General features: G+C 34.8%; 1 protein-coding gene across 1 annotated transcript in view; it reads left to right on the forward strand.

Moving 5' to 3' along the window:
* The window catches only part of Taf2 (TAF2 RNA polymerase II, TATA box binding protein (TBP)-associated factor, 150kDa), a 46,688-nt gene extending 30,582 nt beyond the window's left edge, over positions 1–16,106 (forward strand). The window contains exons 18-25 of the mRNA XM_013032212.1: positions 1,973–2,083; positions 3,165–3,358; positions 4,599–4,738; positions 6,521–6,590; positions 9,088–9,197; positions 13,930–14,159; positions 15,319–15,474; positions 15,978–16,106. Of these exons, the coding sequence (XP_012887666.1) occupies positions 1,973–2,083; positions 3,165–3,358; positions 4,599–4,738; positions 6,521–6,590; positions 9,088–9,197; positions 13,930–14,159; positions 15,319–15,474; positions 15,978–16,106 (1,140 nt within the window). The remainder of the gene's footprint in view (positions 1–1,972; positions 2,084–3,164; positions 3,359–4,598; positions 4,739–6,520; positions 6,591–9,087; positions 9,198–13,929; positions 14,160–15,318; positions 15,475–15,977) is intronic.
* Positions 16,107–16,405: the final 299 nt, after the last annotated feature.

Here is a 16,405-nt window from a genome sequence, read left to right on the forward strand (position 1 = left end):
GCCTATTCCTTTATGATTTTAGTAGAAGAATATTAGAAGACCTGAGGTTAAAATAGAGTTTGATAAAAGGGATATTTGAGGCTTATTTTGCTTCATACAAAGGAAAAGGAGTAAAAACTATTGGAAAGGGAGAGATGAAACATTTAAGTGGGAGAAAGTAAGTAGAGAAGATGGATCAAATTTTGAAAAGGAGAGGACAGAGCACAGTTAGGAAGTAAACTGTAGCAATGATAGGAACATTTCTTTTTCTGGATTAGGGGGAAAACACTAAAAACAAATGAAAAGATAGATATTGAAGAGGATGTTAAACAAGTTTAGATTTATATGTGATAAAAGGAAAAGTAAAAGGATTACCCAGCAAAGTTGGGGAGGGAAAGTCAAGATATATTTATATTTATATATTTATAGAAGATTTAATCAGCAGAGTAGAGTTTGGATGATCTAGATTGGGAACGATAATGTAAGTGTGACCAAAGAAACCTTTGGTGTATCCTTATTGTATTTTGAAGAACTGAGCATTGGATATTACTTAAATGTATTGTCTGCCCTTGCCTCTTGTGATATGGGAAATGATAACTTTGTGTGTACCTGAGACATTCTCTTCATTGTTACATTGTGCTTTCCCTATTCCTTAGGTGAATGTTTCAAATTGGAGTTGTGAACAATGAAGAGCCATGAAATCAATTTAGAGGCTATTGTGGATTTTACTTGTGTTGCTTTACTTTTACTTACTTGTTACTTTTTTTTTTCTTCTTCCTTTTTTTGCCCATGCTGGGGAGTGGATTCAAGGCTTTGAGTTTAGGAGGCAAGTGCTTTACTACCAGAGCACCAGGCACCCAGCCCTGTTTTTATTTTATTTTATTTTTTTTTAATGAAAGAAAACAGAATAGACAGTATTATAAAGCATGGTGTATGAATTTTTATTTTTTAGTTTGTATACATTGCTTATAAAATTGTGTATGTGGGTGGGTGTGGTGTGTGTCTGGTACGTGTTATGAAATTATTTCTTATTATGGATTAAGGTAAAGAAAACAGCTAATGATATTGGTACTAGGTAGAGAGTGAAGGGAAGGAAGGAGATTACTGGTTCATAATCCTTCAAAGTTGAGTTACAGAAGGACAGAATAGGCATAGGATAGATACTTTATATGGAAAAGAGCTTTTCCTCATTAGGTTACAGAATTATTGCTGACTGTTGCTGCTTCTATTATTTATGGTCTTGTAGGCAAGAAAGTAGCCACTTCCATTCCAGCTCTCCCTTTTAAAAGAAATAGTCCAGATCTTTCCGTGTTCTAAGGACTAAGATGTCTGTCCATCTGCCCTTCTGCTTAGGATTTAATTGGTTTCATTTTAATTCTAGAATTTGCCATTGTGTGGGGGCAATGTTTCTACTATCGAAAACTTGCAGAAAACTTGTGGCAGAGGAAGGCTTAGTTTAGCACCTTTCCTTAGTGTGAAAGTTGGGTCTTACTGGAAAATTAATGTTTTCAGACTGATGATTAAGCATTACCATATGCTACATAACTTTATTCACTAACTTAATCACTTAACTCCAAAATTGGCTGGGAGAAAGGAAGGCCTCCTACTCAGTAAACAACTAGCTAAAGACATCTTAGCCTAGAAGATAGTTGAGTTAGCAACTTGTCAAATACTTGTCTGATGCTAAAATTCATAACCTTTTCCACTGTATTGCTTAGAACTAAATCTGCATAACTTACATTGTAAGTACTTTCTTCCAACAAATGAGTACCAAGGCACATGGCCTATAGAGTATGTCCAGTCGTGCAACTCCTTCCTGGATTTTCTAACTCTTCGAGTTTTAGAAATGTGATCTCAGCACATTTGAGAGAGGATTAGTGTCCATTCAGATACCTGTGCCAACTCAAGATGAACTTTTTCAATGCATAGTTCAAATAATTGTAATAATGAATAAGTTGAATTACGTGCTTTAAAAAATTCTTTTTTTTTGTAGACTATGCCAGTTGCAATGGCTTTGTTAAGAGATGTTCATAATCTTTGTCCTAAAGAGGTCCTAACATTTATTTTAGACTTAATCAAATACAATGACAACAGAAAAAATAAGGTAAGGTATTTTGTTTAATGAATATTATAAAACTACTCAATGACATTTTGTTGAAAGAAATACATCAAAGCCTAGCACTGCAAAAAAATCCTTTATGTTTGTAAAAGTCACTGCTGATCCCATGGTACTTTTCTAGATCTATAAGCATACAGTTTCTCTGCTTTTTTAGCTGTCCTGTCACCTCTTTTGTTACAATTGGTCATCCTCTGTCCTTGTTTCAGCATTTTGTTATTTCCCTTCCCCTCCCCAAATTAGAAAAATGTATATATAAGACGCAGGGCATTGACATCAAATATAGTGAAAACAGGAGTTATACTGTTGGGGAAGAACATACAAAAGAAACAAAAAAATCACATAGTACATTTTAGATACTTTAAAAACAATAGCAAGAAAGAAAAAACAAGTTGTGTCCCTATCTTGGGGTTCATTTTACTTAACATCATCATATTTCTTTTTAAAAAATAATTAGGTGCTTTTGGAATGAATATCATCAGTTATTTCTAGACCAAATTAATGATAGTTTCTGAGAGATTTCTTGCCCCCTAGTGGAATTTTTTGTACCATGCATTCTGTATGTCTTCCACATTGCTTTTGTTTCTTTACATTCCAAATTATTTTCTCTTTGTATTGATTTTTTTCTATTATCTGGCAGTCCTTGTATGCTGTATGTTTGCGTTTTAAGCTAGAGCTGACTTGAAGTTTTGTATTCAGGCAGGATTTGTGGACTGTAGTTAGTCTTCCTGAAATGGATCTGGCTAGGTTACTACAAGAGTGTTGTACATCATACACATAATAAACATTTAGCATACTGATAGGTCAGTGATTAATGAATCTTTTCACTTTGTTTTGAGAGTGTGACTATACAAAGGACAGAGTTGAATATTTACTGGAGAACTTATATTTCCAGTTGGAATATGTTTTTATTATTTTGTTTTCTCTTGTGCTGTTCAAACCAGAGGTCTTGTGAGTGCTAGACAAGCATTTTACCTCTGAGATACATTGTCAGAGCAAGTCACATTTTCAGTTTACATGTATTAATTTTTTTAGAGTTAGTTTTATCTTTCATTATTTTTTGTCTTAGTTTTCAGATAACTATTACCGTGCAGAAATGATTGATGCTCTGGCCAACTCTGTTACACCGGCAGTCAGTGTGAATAATGAAGTTAGAACTTTGGATAACTTAAATCCTGATGTGCGACTAATTCTTGAGGAAATCACCAGATTTTTGAATATGGAAAAACTACTTCCAAGTTACAGACATACCATTACTGTCAGGTACTACTAAATTCTTTGCCTTTAAAAATATTTATTTTTATACCTAATATGCACATTCTTGCTAGATAAAATTGGAAAGTGTACTACACAGGGAAATAAAAATTCTCCTATTCTGTCACCCACTTATTCATATCTGGAGAATACCCTTTTAAATTTTTTCCCTTTGTATCTATAGAAGTTTTTATTTATTTGAGGTAATACAATTGATTTAACAGTTGTATCATAAATATTTTTATTTCATCAGAAATTCTCAATGAGCATTATTTTTGGTGTCTGCATGATTTTTTTGTTTCAAGTCTGTGTATATGGCTTGTCAGTATTTATTTGAGTTTGTTAACAGTTGATTACTATTTCAAACAGGAACAATTTTAACCTTCAATTTATATAATGAACAGACTATGTTATTAAAAATTTTGGAGAAAATGCTTTATTTAAGTTATATTTATGCTAATACTTCTTTCTGAAGAGTATTCCTGTTCTAAATTTATGCTAATACTTCTTTCTGAAGAGTATTCCTGTTCTAAGTATAATAATGAATGTTATGAACCTTTGAGAGCCCAAACAAGTTTTGAATTTTGTTTTCTTTTTTTTTTTTTTTTTTTTTGGGTCCGGTCGTGGGGCCTGAACTCTGGGCCTGGGCGCTGTCCCTCAGCTCAAGGCTAGCGCTCTACCACTTGAGCCACAGCGCCACTTCCGGCGTTTTTCTTATGTGGTGCTGAGGAATGGAACCCAGGGCCTCGAGCATGCAAAGCAAGTGCTCTACCACTGAGCCACCTTCCTAGCCCCGGATTTTGTTTTGTTTTCTAGAATTTAGATAATTTAAATTTTTTATCATTATCTAAAAGTTGAACATTATGTAACTGAATGTGGATTCAATTCAGATCAGTTTTTAAATTTACTGAACAAATGAGACTAATATTTAGGAAACACATTTGATTCATAATACCTCAATGAAAATGTTTAACTTAACATTTCTTTTTTTTTCCTCCAAATATTTTTTTAATTGAGATTAAGTAACTACATAAGTTTCACAATACTGTGGCATAGTTATACTTTGCTAAAGTCACAAACACATTCTTAACCTTCACAATGACCATCATCATTATCTTAATCTACAAAGTTAATGAACTCTCTGAACTTTAACAGTAAAACTATTTCTTATGCATCAGGTGATATGTACATTTCTTTCCTTCTGCTTAGTATCAACTATTCCCTCTTTTAACTTAACATTTTTCCCTAGTTGCTTGAGAGCCATAAGGGTGCTTCAGAAAAATGGACATGTGCCAAGTGATCCAGCTCTTTTTAAATCTTATGCTGAATATGGCCATTTTGTGGACATCAGGATAGCAGCTTTGGAAGCAGTAGTTGACTATACTAAAGGTAATGCTTTAGAGATATAAACATATATCATTTTATGAAAAAATATTTTAAAAGCTATTTTCTCTTATTTTTAATGGCATACTGGAGTTTTCCTTGGTAGACATGAGCTGCTGCTATGGAACTACACCTTGTTTTTTGTTCATTGTTTTAAAGATAGAGTCTCCCTTTCTGCCCAGAGGTTAGGGAAGTTGTTCAATACATATTGTCTCATTTTTAAATGTTGAAAAGAACATACATGTAAATCATTACACTTGTGTGTGCATTGTGAGTTGGTTATAGGGCTTTGAAATTTGGGCCTGGGCACTGTCCCTGAGCTTTTTCACTCAAGGCTAGGGCTCTAGCACTTTCAGCCACAGCTTCACTTCCTGTTTTCTAGTGATTAAAAGTGTGATCCACCAGCTCCCAGGCCTTTTCACTTTATAAATGTCAGTAAAAATACTAATTTATAGTTAGTGAATAAAGAGAAATACGTATGAACTACACATGTGAAATAACAGAAAGAGCTGGGTTTTTTTTCTTATTCTAAACTATGCTTACATTTAATTGATTGGTGGTATATAGTGATCTGTTGTCATTAAATGGGTCATTTGGGAAGACAACTATATATATAAAATCCTCTTATCAGGCTCCATTTCTGCTTTGACATCACCCACTAAATGTGCTAGGATGCCTCAAACTTCTTTCTTTTTTTTTGTCCGGTCGTGGGGCTTGAACTCTAGGCCTGGGAGGTGTCCTCAAGCTCTTTAGCTCAAGGCGAGTGCTCTTCCACTTGAGCCACAGTGCCACTTCCGGTTTTCTGGTGGTTAATTGGAGATGAGTTTCATGGGCTTTGGTGTCCGGACTGGCTTTGAAAACCATGATCCTCAGATGTCAGGTTCCTGATTGGCTAGGAATACAGGCATGAGCCACCAGTGCCCAGCTCAAACTTCTTTCTAAAACTTAGACATAATATTGAATGTCTCATAAACATGAGGATTAATATAGGAGTTAGTACTACCACCTGAAATGAAATAAGATGCTATTTATATGGTTTCAAAAAGAATGCTAATCTATTTAGGGCATTATATTTAAATGTGAACCCTGAACAAGGCTTTATTGTTAAGCTGTAATAAATATTGAATATTCATTCCAAATTTGAACCTAAAAGAATAAAAACTATAAAGAATAAAATTTTTAAAAATAAAGCCTTTTCAGTAACAAAAGTAAAGCATATTGAACAAATGAATAGAAATTAGCTAATGAATCATTTTTAATAGTTTTTGTAAACTATGTGGGCATAAAACAGTCTACCATGTTCTGTCATAGAGTGGATATTAAACTTATCACTTAAATATCTAGAAATAATTGGGACAGTGTTGGTCCCAGTTAATCATCTCTAATTTAGGGCTGTTAATAAATTGCAGTTTGCTTTATGTTGCATTTGCCATTGATTTAAACTTTAGCATAAAAAATAGCTATATGTACATACACACATAGGTGTATGTATATGGCCAGATATGGTGGCCCATGGTTATAGCTACTCTGGAGACTGAGATCATGGTTAAAGCTGGGCAAAACAGTATTTCAGCCAATAAAAACCTTGGCACAGTGGTGAGCCACTAGTGCCCAGCTACCGAATGCATTTTTTAAAAAATCGTAAAAAAATGTGCTTGCCTATACCCTTGAATTCTGCATGTAAAGTCAGCTAGATAGTTTCCTGCTTAAAATATGAACTCCCTACTTACCATTTGTTAATTATTTAATTTGTTATAGTTGTCACTAAATACATTTCTTTATGTTTAGTGGACAGGAGTTATGAAGAACTGCAGTGGCTACTTAATATGATTCAGAATGATCCTGTACCCTATGTAAGGTTAGTTTATGTACTATACAGTATTTTGTAAATTCTAAAGTAAGTTGAATAATCTCAGAAGACTATTCATAGAACAGTTATTTATTATTTTTGAAAGTATGGGACTATGTTGTACATTTTTTCATGTCCTTATCTGATTAATGTGCAAATATATTGTTAATAAAGTTTTACTCTGTGTAATTTTAAGAGTGATTTCTGTTGAAACTTCAAGAAAAGCTTATGTAACATTTGAGTGAACTTGGGTTGTCCGTACTATGTTTCAACCTTTTTATTGACTGATTAAACCAGTTTTGAAAGTAATTCAGAACAATGTTGTCTCAACTGAAATAGACATTCAGAAAGACAGGAACTTGTGTTCTTTTACCATTGTATAACATAACATGCTGTATTTTTTTCTTCTAATCATATATGTATGTATATAATGTAATTCACATGTGAAAGAAATTCTTCTTTTATTCTGACAATTGCATATAGAGAAAAAAAATTAAGATGTATAATAGTTTTAAAATATTTTTGGCAATTCTCAGTCTTTTGTGCTAGATTAATATCTTAAATATGGTGAGACAGGAATATTTTCTTCTATAGTCTTAGGTTTTTGTTTTATTTATTTTTTTATTGTGAAAATATTTTGTTTCTTTTTTGAGACAGGTTTTCACTAGCGCTTAAGCTGACTAACAATCCTCCTCCTTAGTTGCCTGGGTTCTGGAAAACTCAAACCGTGCTGGCCAGTTGTTTTAGAGTTTCAATCTGCCCTTTATTAAGGTCTTTTATGAATTTCTACTAAACAAATTCATTTTGGTTAACCTGTAGAGTCACTTGACAAATTACTAGTGCTTTTCCCCACATAAAGTTTACTGTTAGCCAGGCATTGGTATGGCTCATGACTATAATCATAGCTCCTTAGGAGGCTGAGATTTGAGGAACACGGTTTGAACCCAGCCCAGGAAGGAAAGTCTGTGAGATTCTTACCTCCAGTAAATTACTTAGAAAAAAACAGAAGAGGCACTGTAGCTTAAGTGGTAGAGTGCTAACCTTGGGCAAAAGAAGCCCAGGGACAGCACCCAGACCCTTGAGTTCAAGCTCCAGACCAGGAAAAAATAAAAAGTTTTCAGGTCTATTAGAATTTAAAAAAAAAATGTGTATGTATACCTAGCTAGCTAGCTAGCTAGCTATAGATCACTATAGATAGAATTTTAAAATCTATGCCTGTTGTTTTTACACTAAAAAATCCAGTTTGTAAATGATAATTGAGTAGGAATGACTTTTTAAAATAGTCATACTGATTTTGGAAAAGTACAGAGTCTCTAGAAGTTCTGCGCAATAACATAGTTATATCCAGAAAGATTTCTTACATGTTTTGTTTTATTCATTTCTGTTTTTTTCTGTGCATGTTATTCTTTTTACATTGCTAAGAAGAACCATTCTTTTTGTTTCCTTTAGATTATATAGGATTAAAGATGCCACGGACTTATCCTCATACTTCAGAATTATATATGCTCACAATCCTTCCTTGAGGGAGGAGGGGGCATATTAATATGCAGTTCTTTTTCCTCCTGAGATTTGAATATTTTTCATTGGTTTTTGTTGTGTGCCTTTTGTCTTTTGATTCAGCTCTGTTTCTTACAGTTACTGGAAATGTACTTGGCAAAAAATTCTCAATTGGTTAGGCAAGTAATGATGTTTTTGTTGTCATAAATGTCATAAGCCTATGACTTGAAATTTGCTTCATTTCTGTTTCGGATGTATGAATTAGATACCTGTGAATTTCGATGTTTAATACCTGAAAAATTAAGAATAGGCTTTTTAATTGTCTTCTCTCCTTTTGTTTTGGATCTTTAGTTGTTTTCCAAAAACAGTTAATGCCTAAGCTTCAAAGAAAAACAAAAATTTTCAATTAATATCGAGTCTGTTAAAAGACACAGTTTGACTGACCAGGATTTTGTGTTTCAAAGATGGGGATGTTTATTTTTAGGAAACATGATCAGGAAAAGTAGTTAAGATTATATAGGCAGATTTCTAATTACCTGATTGCATAGTAAGTTGATTTGAGGAAGAAAAATCCACAAGAATTTTTTTTTCTTTTTTTTTTTTTTTTTTGGGTCCGGTCATGGGGCCTGAACTCTGAACCTAGGCACTGTCCCTTAGCTCTTCAGCTCAAGGCTAACGCTCTAAAACTTGAGCCACAGTGCCACTTCCAGCTTTTTTTTCTTTTTGCTTATGTGGTGCTAAGGAATTGAACCCAGGGCCTCATGCATGCAAGGCAAGCGCTCTACCACTCAGCCACCTTCCCAGCCCCAAGAATTTTTTAAAGTGGAAAACAATATTAGAATGTAACATATAAAGTCTTCTGAAATTAAGCATAAAGCGAGGCCTATTGGAGAAATGATAAAAAGAGAAAGGAAGAAGTGTAATTTTCGAATATTCTGTGGTGTCTCCTACTCATAGCAACATATTCAGCAAAAAAAAATTTCTTCTTTTTTTTATTTAATCTTCTCAGGCATAAGATCCTAAATATGTTGACTAAGAACCCACCATTTACGAAGAACATGGAGTCTCCCTTATGCAATGAAGCCCTGGTAGATCAACTTTGGAAACTTATGAATTCTGGTGAGAGAGCAGTAATTTTTCAAAAACAGATTATTAAAGAATTTCCATTTTAAAACAGGTTTTCAGTTGAATAGTACTTGAAAACCAAAGTTAAATGTTTGTCTTTTTCTCTGTTTTTAAGTAAGTTATCATACCTTCACATTTATTAAGGATATGTTCATTTTGCTCCATAGGGTAGTTGGGGTAAAAAAAGGTAATTTAGTAGGAAGTGTTCCAAATGGTTAAAAGATTGCCAAGAATTAATATTTATTTTTATTTCAAAAATTTACATGCAAAATAAGTCTGTCCATTGCTTTTTCTCTAATTGGTAGCATTTCCCAAAGGTAACCAATTTCTTGTGTATCCTTCTAGGGGCAGTTAGTACATACCAAAATACTGAATTAAAAAAAAATATATACTGTTCATATTCTATACTATGGAGAATGTGTTGTTCTCACCAGTTTCAACTTACATTATTTGACTTAGGTAAGGTGGTGGAATAATTACCCTTATGGGCAATAGTTCTGGAACCATTTTGCTCAGGGGTATATATTAGTAGCTCAATTATTTACTCACTTTGTAACTTGCATAAACATTTCTCAATTGCAAAATGTAAATGCTTATTTCTAGTTCTGCATACTCATAATTAAGCGAGTTAGCATTTGGTGTAAAACACTCTTTGTCTCATCAAATTATCAAATATTAAAAATATTCTTATGATGTTTCATATATTTGACCTATCTGAAGGATTTTTTTGTTGTTTTTAATGTGCTGGGAATCATACTCTGGACTTTTGTGTTTGCTAGATGATTAAGCACTTAACCATTAGACCCATACCCCTAGCTCATGTATATAGTGTGTGTGTGTGTATTCTGGGGCTTGAATTCAGGGTCTGTGCACTGTCCCTGAGCTTTCTTTGCTTAACTCTAGCACTATGTCATTTAAGCTTTACTGCTGGTTTTCTGGTAGATAATTCTAGGCAAGTGTTTCAGGTTTCAGGGTAAGAAAATTATACACACACACACACACACACACAAACATTAGCAGGTTTCAGAGTTCTCAAGGTAAGAAAATTATACACACACACAGACACACACACACACACACACACAGAGTAACATTAGCAGGTTTCAGAGTTCTCCCCTTGTATCTCTTTTTCTCCTCAGTACCTTCTTTCTTAGGGATAGAAATGACAGAGGAAAATCTAAACACACTAATTCATCTTTCTAGGAATTTTGCATGTATACACACAGCTATAAAAGTTGCATAATATAAAAGTTTTACATAATATAAAATGGACAAGAAAATTAGGATATTAATGCCCAGTGGCAATTGGGTCAACTTAGTACACATTGGTAAGCTTTGATAGTCAATAAGAAGGGCCAAGTTTATTCAGAAATGTGTTGAAAACAAGTGATTTTCAAATTGAATTTGCTTCTTAGCAGCTTTTTTAATAGCAATTTTATCAGAAATGAAGGGACTTTTTTGGTAGGAACAGAGTGCTATTTTAAAAGCTTGTCCTAAGGCATTTTTTGATTTGAACTTTCTGTTTTTAGAGCTGGAAAAAAAACATACGGGAATTTCAAGAACAAAAATGTTCATTTTTCAACCCACCCAAGGCCTACCTACCAAATAGCCCAAATAGAAATGAAAAGACAGAAATCATATTTAAGGGTTTTTGTGTATTTAGCAGTTTTTGTTGCCTACGTATCTTTAAGCTTATGTTTCAAACCAAAACCTAGTTCATCAGAGTATATTTTCACTTGTTATTATTGATACTTTAAGCATTTAGAAATTGACAATTATGTGGCTTGCTTTCTTGGTATTTATATCATACAAAGGTTTAGAATAGTTATTTCAGCACGCATAAGAGGACAAAACTATCTTTAAAGTTTAGCTATCTTCCACTCTGCAAATGCACACTAGAAATGAAGCTATACCAGTTTTCTTTATTGATAAAATACCTAACATTACTCTTTTTCTTGCTACATCTGAAGACAGTGGATAGAGGATCAGCTGTAGTTGGCTGCTGAAGACTTTACTGCTCACTGTTCTCATCCTTTCCTTGCCTCACGGGTTCTGCCCCTCCAACCTTTGCTTATAGAAGTCTCAGGAATTTAACATGCCATTTATGGAATCTTCACATACGTAAAATGCTTTAAACAAGAGATTAATGGATGCCTATAAAACAATAAATATGTCAAGTTGTCTTAACTGTCCACATATTCATACTCCAGAGAAGGAAAATTATTTCCAGTGTACGATTACTATTTTCACTCACTCTATCCTGTTCTTTCCATATTTAGTATTTTGTAATTCTTTTTTTTTGGGGGGGGGGGTCCACTCATGGGGCCTGAACTCTGGGCCTGGGCGCTGTCCCTCAGCTCTTCAGCTCAAGGCTAGTGCTCTACCACTTGAGCCACAGCACCACTTCCAGCTTTTTTTCTTTTTGCTTATATGGTGCTGAGGAATCGAATCCAGGGCCTCAGGCATGCAAAGCAAGCGCTCTACCACTGAGCCACCTTCCCAGCCCCAGTATTTTACAATTCTTATGTAAAAACCTGATTCTCATAAGGAGCTTTTGCTTCTTTCTGTTGCTTCTACTAGCATTGTATGTCTTACCTCATCATAGGAGCAGAGTTGAAACCATCTCAGATAGGAATAATAAGAGTTGTTTCATACAAAATGGAATGCAAAGTGCCTTTCACTATGAACTCAATAAAATTATTTCTCCCATTATGGAGGAATATGAAATGTTCCCCATAGACTCATGTACAAACTGGTGGTGCTGTTTTGGGAGGTTATGAAAACTTTAGGTGGTAGGGCTTAGTTACAAAGCCTGGGAAGTCACTAAAAGTGGGCCCTGGATGGCTTTGTTTCCAGTCTCTTCCTTTCACTCTACTTCCGGTTTGCCATGAGATGATAGGATGTTGTCAGATGTTTTTGCCTCCATATTGTTCTGCCTCACTGTGGGCCTAGCATCCTCAGAGCTAAGGACTATAGACTGAAACATCTGAAGCTGTTATCTAAAATAAAATTTTCTTTCTTATATTGGTTTGTCAAGTATTTTGTCAGAAACAAAAAGTCTAACCAGAATATTTGTACCAGAGAAGTTGAGTCTTTGGTGCAGAGCCTTTGGGACTGTGTTGTGGGAGGAATTTGGAACTTTGAAGAGAGGGAACTTTAAAGAAGTCCTAGCATACTGTAAGCAGAGCTTATGGACAATTCTGGCAGTAGCTAGGAAGACCAGAATGCCAGTGGGAATAAGGATAGTAATAGCTGTGCTTGTGTGGTTTCAGATGGGAGCAGATTTCTGTTGAAAATTGATAGAGGCCATCCCTGTTTCAATATGGCAAATAACGTAGCTACAGTTTGTCACGAGACTTCACTGAATATCGAGTTTAAGGAAGACAGACTATCAGGAATTTTTAACATAGTTTACCATTTAGTCTGGCATGGATATTGATGCTGCTTGGATTATTTTGAGAAGTGGTAGATACTTTAGGAGGGAGGGCCAGTCTGAAGGGAGTGGATACTGAGCGTGTTTTCTGCATGGTTATGCCTGGTTCTCAGCCTCTTCTCTGCCTCCTATCTGCCATGAGGTGAGCAACCTCTGTCATGTGCTCCTGTCATGATGTTTTGCCTCAGTTCAGGCCCAGAGTCATGGCCTGTGGACTGAAACCTTGAGCCAAAATAACAATTCCTCTTTTAAATTGTTTTGTCGGGTATTTGGCCAAATCTATGAAAAAGTTTACAACTACAGATTTCATTCATATATCGTGAAATAGTTATTTGCCTGTTAGGACACATATATCTCATTAGTATTATTACTGAATTATTATTAGTGTTTACTAAGGCTAATATTTGTGTTTGGCAACTACAGAGTTTAATGTTTATGATGTCCAAAATGTAATATAGCCCTTTCTTCCTTTTTTCTTTTTAAATGTCATGCCACTCTTTGGAAACCACAATTCTCAGTCAGAATGAAGTCTTTCTATGTTTTATTTTCCTTATCAAGAGTTTCCATAATTAAAATTTCTAGATAATCTTCGGTTGTGGGGCTTGAACTCTGGGCTTGGGCACCTGGCTCCAGATAATCTTAAATTCCAGCTGTAACTCAAAGAGATCATATAACCCTGGGTTGGTTGTTGGTCAGTTGTACTATATGGCAGTGTCTACCTAGAGTGATCTACTAGGAGGGAGAGGTGAGAAAGAAATCTGCTATTATTGTGTCCTGGTCTGTCATTTTGGTGGGTATAGTATGATCTCAAACCCAAATTTCTTTTTTTGAAACCAAAGAAATCCAGAAACCTACTGGTAGTCTCTCAGCTAGTTTAAACTGATCTACTTATTTCTGTTACTAAAAAATACTCAGTATATAAAATTGTTTAACCAAGTATTTTCCTTGTATATACTAAGTCTATGTTGAGAATTATGTTGTTTCAAGTAGCTGTACCCCCTCAAATAATAATTCATTCCAGCATTAGAAGAATGTGTTTCAGTGGTAGGATACAAGAAGGCTTGTGGAGTGCTGTTTTCCTAATACACTACTAATGAAGAAAGGCAAACAAGGTAGATAAAGAATAAATGAATGAGTGAGTTGAGTGGGTGGATAAATGGTAATTACAGAAGGAAGAATGAAAAGGAAGTCTTAAGGCCAGAAAATGTCTTTTTAGACCATTAAATTTTACCTAATATCTAATATTTCCTATGAATGAAAATATAGTAATGAAATTTCCTTTGTTCTTCTTAGGTACTTCACACGACTGGAGGTTACGGTGTGGTGCTGTGGACTTGTATTTCACACTTTTTGGTCTCAGTAGACCTTCCTGTTTACCCTTGCCAGAGCTTGGGTTGGTTCTTAATCTAAAGGAAAAAAAAGCTGTGTTGAATCCTACCATAATTCCAGAGTCCGTAACAGGCAACCAAGAAGTTACAAGTAATCCAAGCAGTCATGCACAGCAAATTGGATTTCAGAACCCAGTAAGAATCACATGCTTTACAAAACATGTAGTATATTTTGTAGAGCTATCTAGAAAGAGTTTCTTGTCAAGAACTGGTGAATTTAAATCCACTAAGACAGTTCATTGTGCTATTTAAAAACCTGGCTAACATTTATTAGCATTTTACAATTCATAAAATGCTGCTATCAGTTACATAACTGAGTGTAACAAGTGGTGTGATGCTGGCTTCCTTCTTTTGTGATGCTGCAGTAATACTTTGGTACATGAGCATAGACTTTCTCCTCTGAATAGTATAATAGAAAAATGAGTAATTAACTTACTACCTATTAACTTGTTTTAGCCATAAATGTTAATGACAGTTGTTTGAACACAAATTGTTACTCTATAATAGCTTAATTCTGAACATAGGGTAAGTATTTGGCAAATGGTTGTTGAATGAAAATAAAACAACGATAATTAACCAGGTAAATAATCTGCTGGATAGAGAGGGAGTTAGATTATATTTTGAAATGTTACATATTTGTGGGTATTTACTTTTAGAAAAGCTTTTCTTTCTAACTCTGCACTATAAAATTTCTAGACTTTTAAAAATAAAAACCTTAAGATATTAGTCCTTTTATTGCAGAAGAAGTTTTCTGGAAATAATTTTCAGCCTTTGTTTTTCACCAATATTTAAGACTTGCCTCGTCATTTCCTACTGGTGTTTTGATACTCGGATTTTTTCATAATAGTAATAGGCATTTTAAAGTTCATTTACTAACATTTCTGAAATATAATCACACAAATTTAAAATTTGTCCTAGAGTTTCTCCAGTGTCCTAGAGATCCTTACACAGAGAGTTTCCTTAAAGAGCTCTATCAGATCTAAGTCTTTTATAAACTGTAGAAATAGGTATCTATAATTCTGGCTCACATATATTAATCTATCCACATTTACACTTCTGAAGAGGAGAAAGTAATAAAAAGATAAATTCTTTTGGAAAAACCGTAGGAGGTTAGTTAGTACTTCCTTTCTTCCCTCCAAAAAGAACAGACAGGAAGCCCATTTAAGCCCATTGCTAATTATTTTTAGCCACTGGGCATGCTCGAATCTGCATGATTGTTATAGCTATTAGATTTTAGCTATAATATGAGCTACTGTCTTCAAAAATCTAATTTTGATCTTAAATATTGCCACAGGAAGATGATCACCTTGCCAAGGAAGCATCATGTAATATATCAGCTCATCAGCAGGGAGTGAAGAGGAAGGCTGACACACCACTGGGGTCCCCACTAGAACCTGGTCAAATTCTGGAGAAGAATGAGGATAGCAGTAAAGTCAAACTCAAAATCAGAGTAAGAAATACAGGTTAAACCTGTATTAACAGTGTAGGATGAATACCCACCTTCTTATACACCTTGTTGAATACTTGTGATGGTTTTTCCTTAGCAGGAACACATGGGGCAGTTGGAATCATAAAAGAACCCACATGTCCTTCTAAGGCATTCCAACCAATTATTTAACTTCTGTTATCACGTATTCTCTGTTCGGACAAGGAACCCTTGTACACATTCCACCACAGCTTACCATTCCCACAATATAGGAGTAGATTTTTAGTTGCTATTGTATTTCTAGTAAATTCTAACCAGTTTCTTTTGTTGGAGCCTAAACCAAGTAGTCTTTTCTTTTTCTTAATACTTTTTGAGGAAGAGAGTACGATTCCTTTTAAGATTATATGAGGGTATATTTTATAGTGTCTCAGCTATTTTTCTTGAAAGCTAAGATTCAAGTGTAAAGTGATGTAATGGCTCTTTTATGCTTTCATTTGTGTGTGTGTGTGTGTGTGTGTGTGTTTCAGTTTTCAAGTTCTCAAGATGAGGAAGAGATTGATATGGATACTGTTCATGATAGTCAGGCCTTCATCTCCCATCATCTGAACATGCTTGAGAGGCCATCAACTCCAGGTGAGGTTAACATTACAAGCTAAGGAGATGGTACCTCAATTTTAGGGATATCTTTCTAAGTGTGCCTTCCCTCCCTTCCTCTCCTTTCCCTCCCCTCCTTTACTTCCCCTCCTTTCCCTCCTCTCTTTTCCCCTCTTCTTTCTCCTCGCCCCTCCCCTGCCTCTACTTCTTTGTTCTTTCTCTCCCTCTCCCTTGCCTCCCTTCCCCCTTTCTTTTCCTTCCTTCCTTCTTTCCTTCCTTCCTTCTTTCCTTCCTTCCTTCCTTCTTTCCTTCCTTCCTTCCTTCCTTCCTTCCTTCCTTCCTTCCTTCCTTCCTTCCATTC

This window comes from Dipodomys ordii, unplaced genomic scaffold, assembly GCF_000151885.1.
Source record: "Dipodomys ordii isolate 6190 unplaced genomic scaffold, Dord_2.0 Scaffold151, whole genome shotgun sequence".
Classification (NCBI taxonomy): Eukaryota; Metazoa; Chordata; class Mammalia; order Rodentia; family Heteromyidae; genus Dipodomys; species Dipodomys ordii.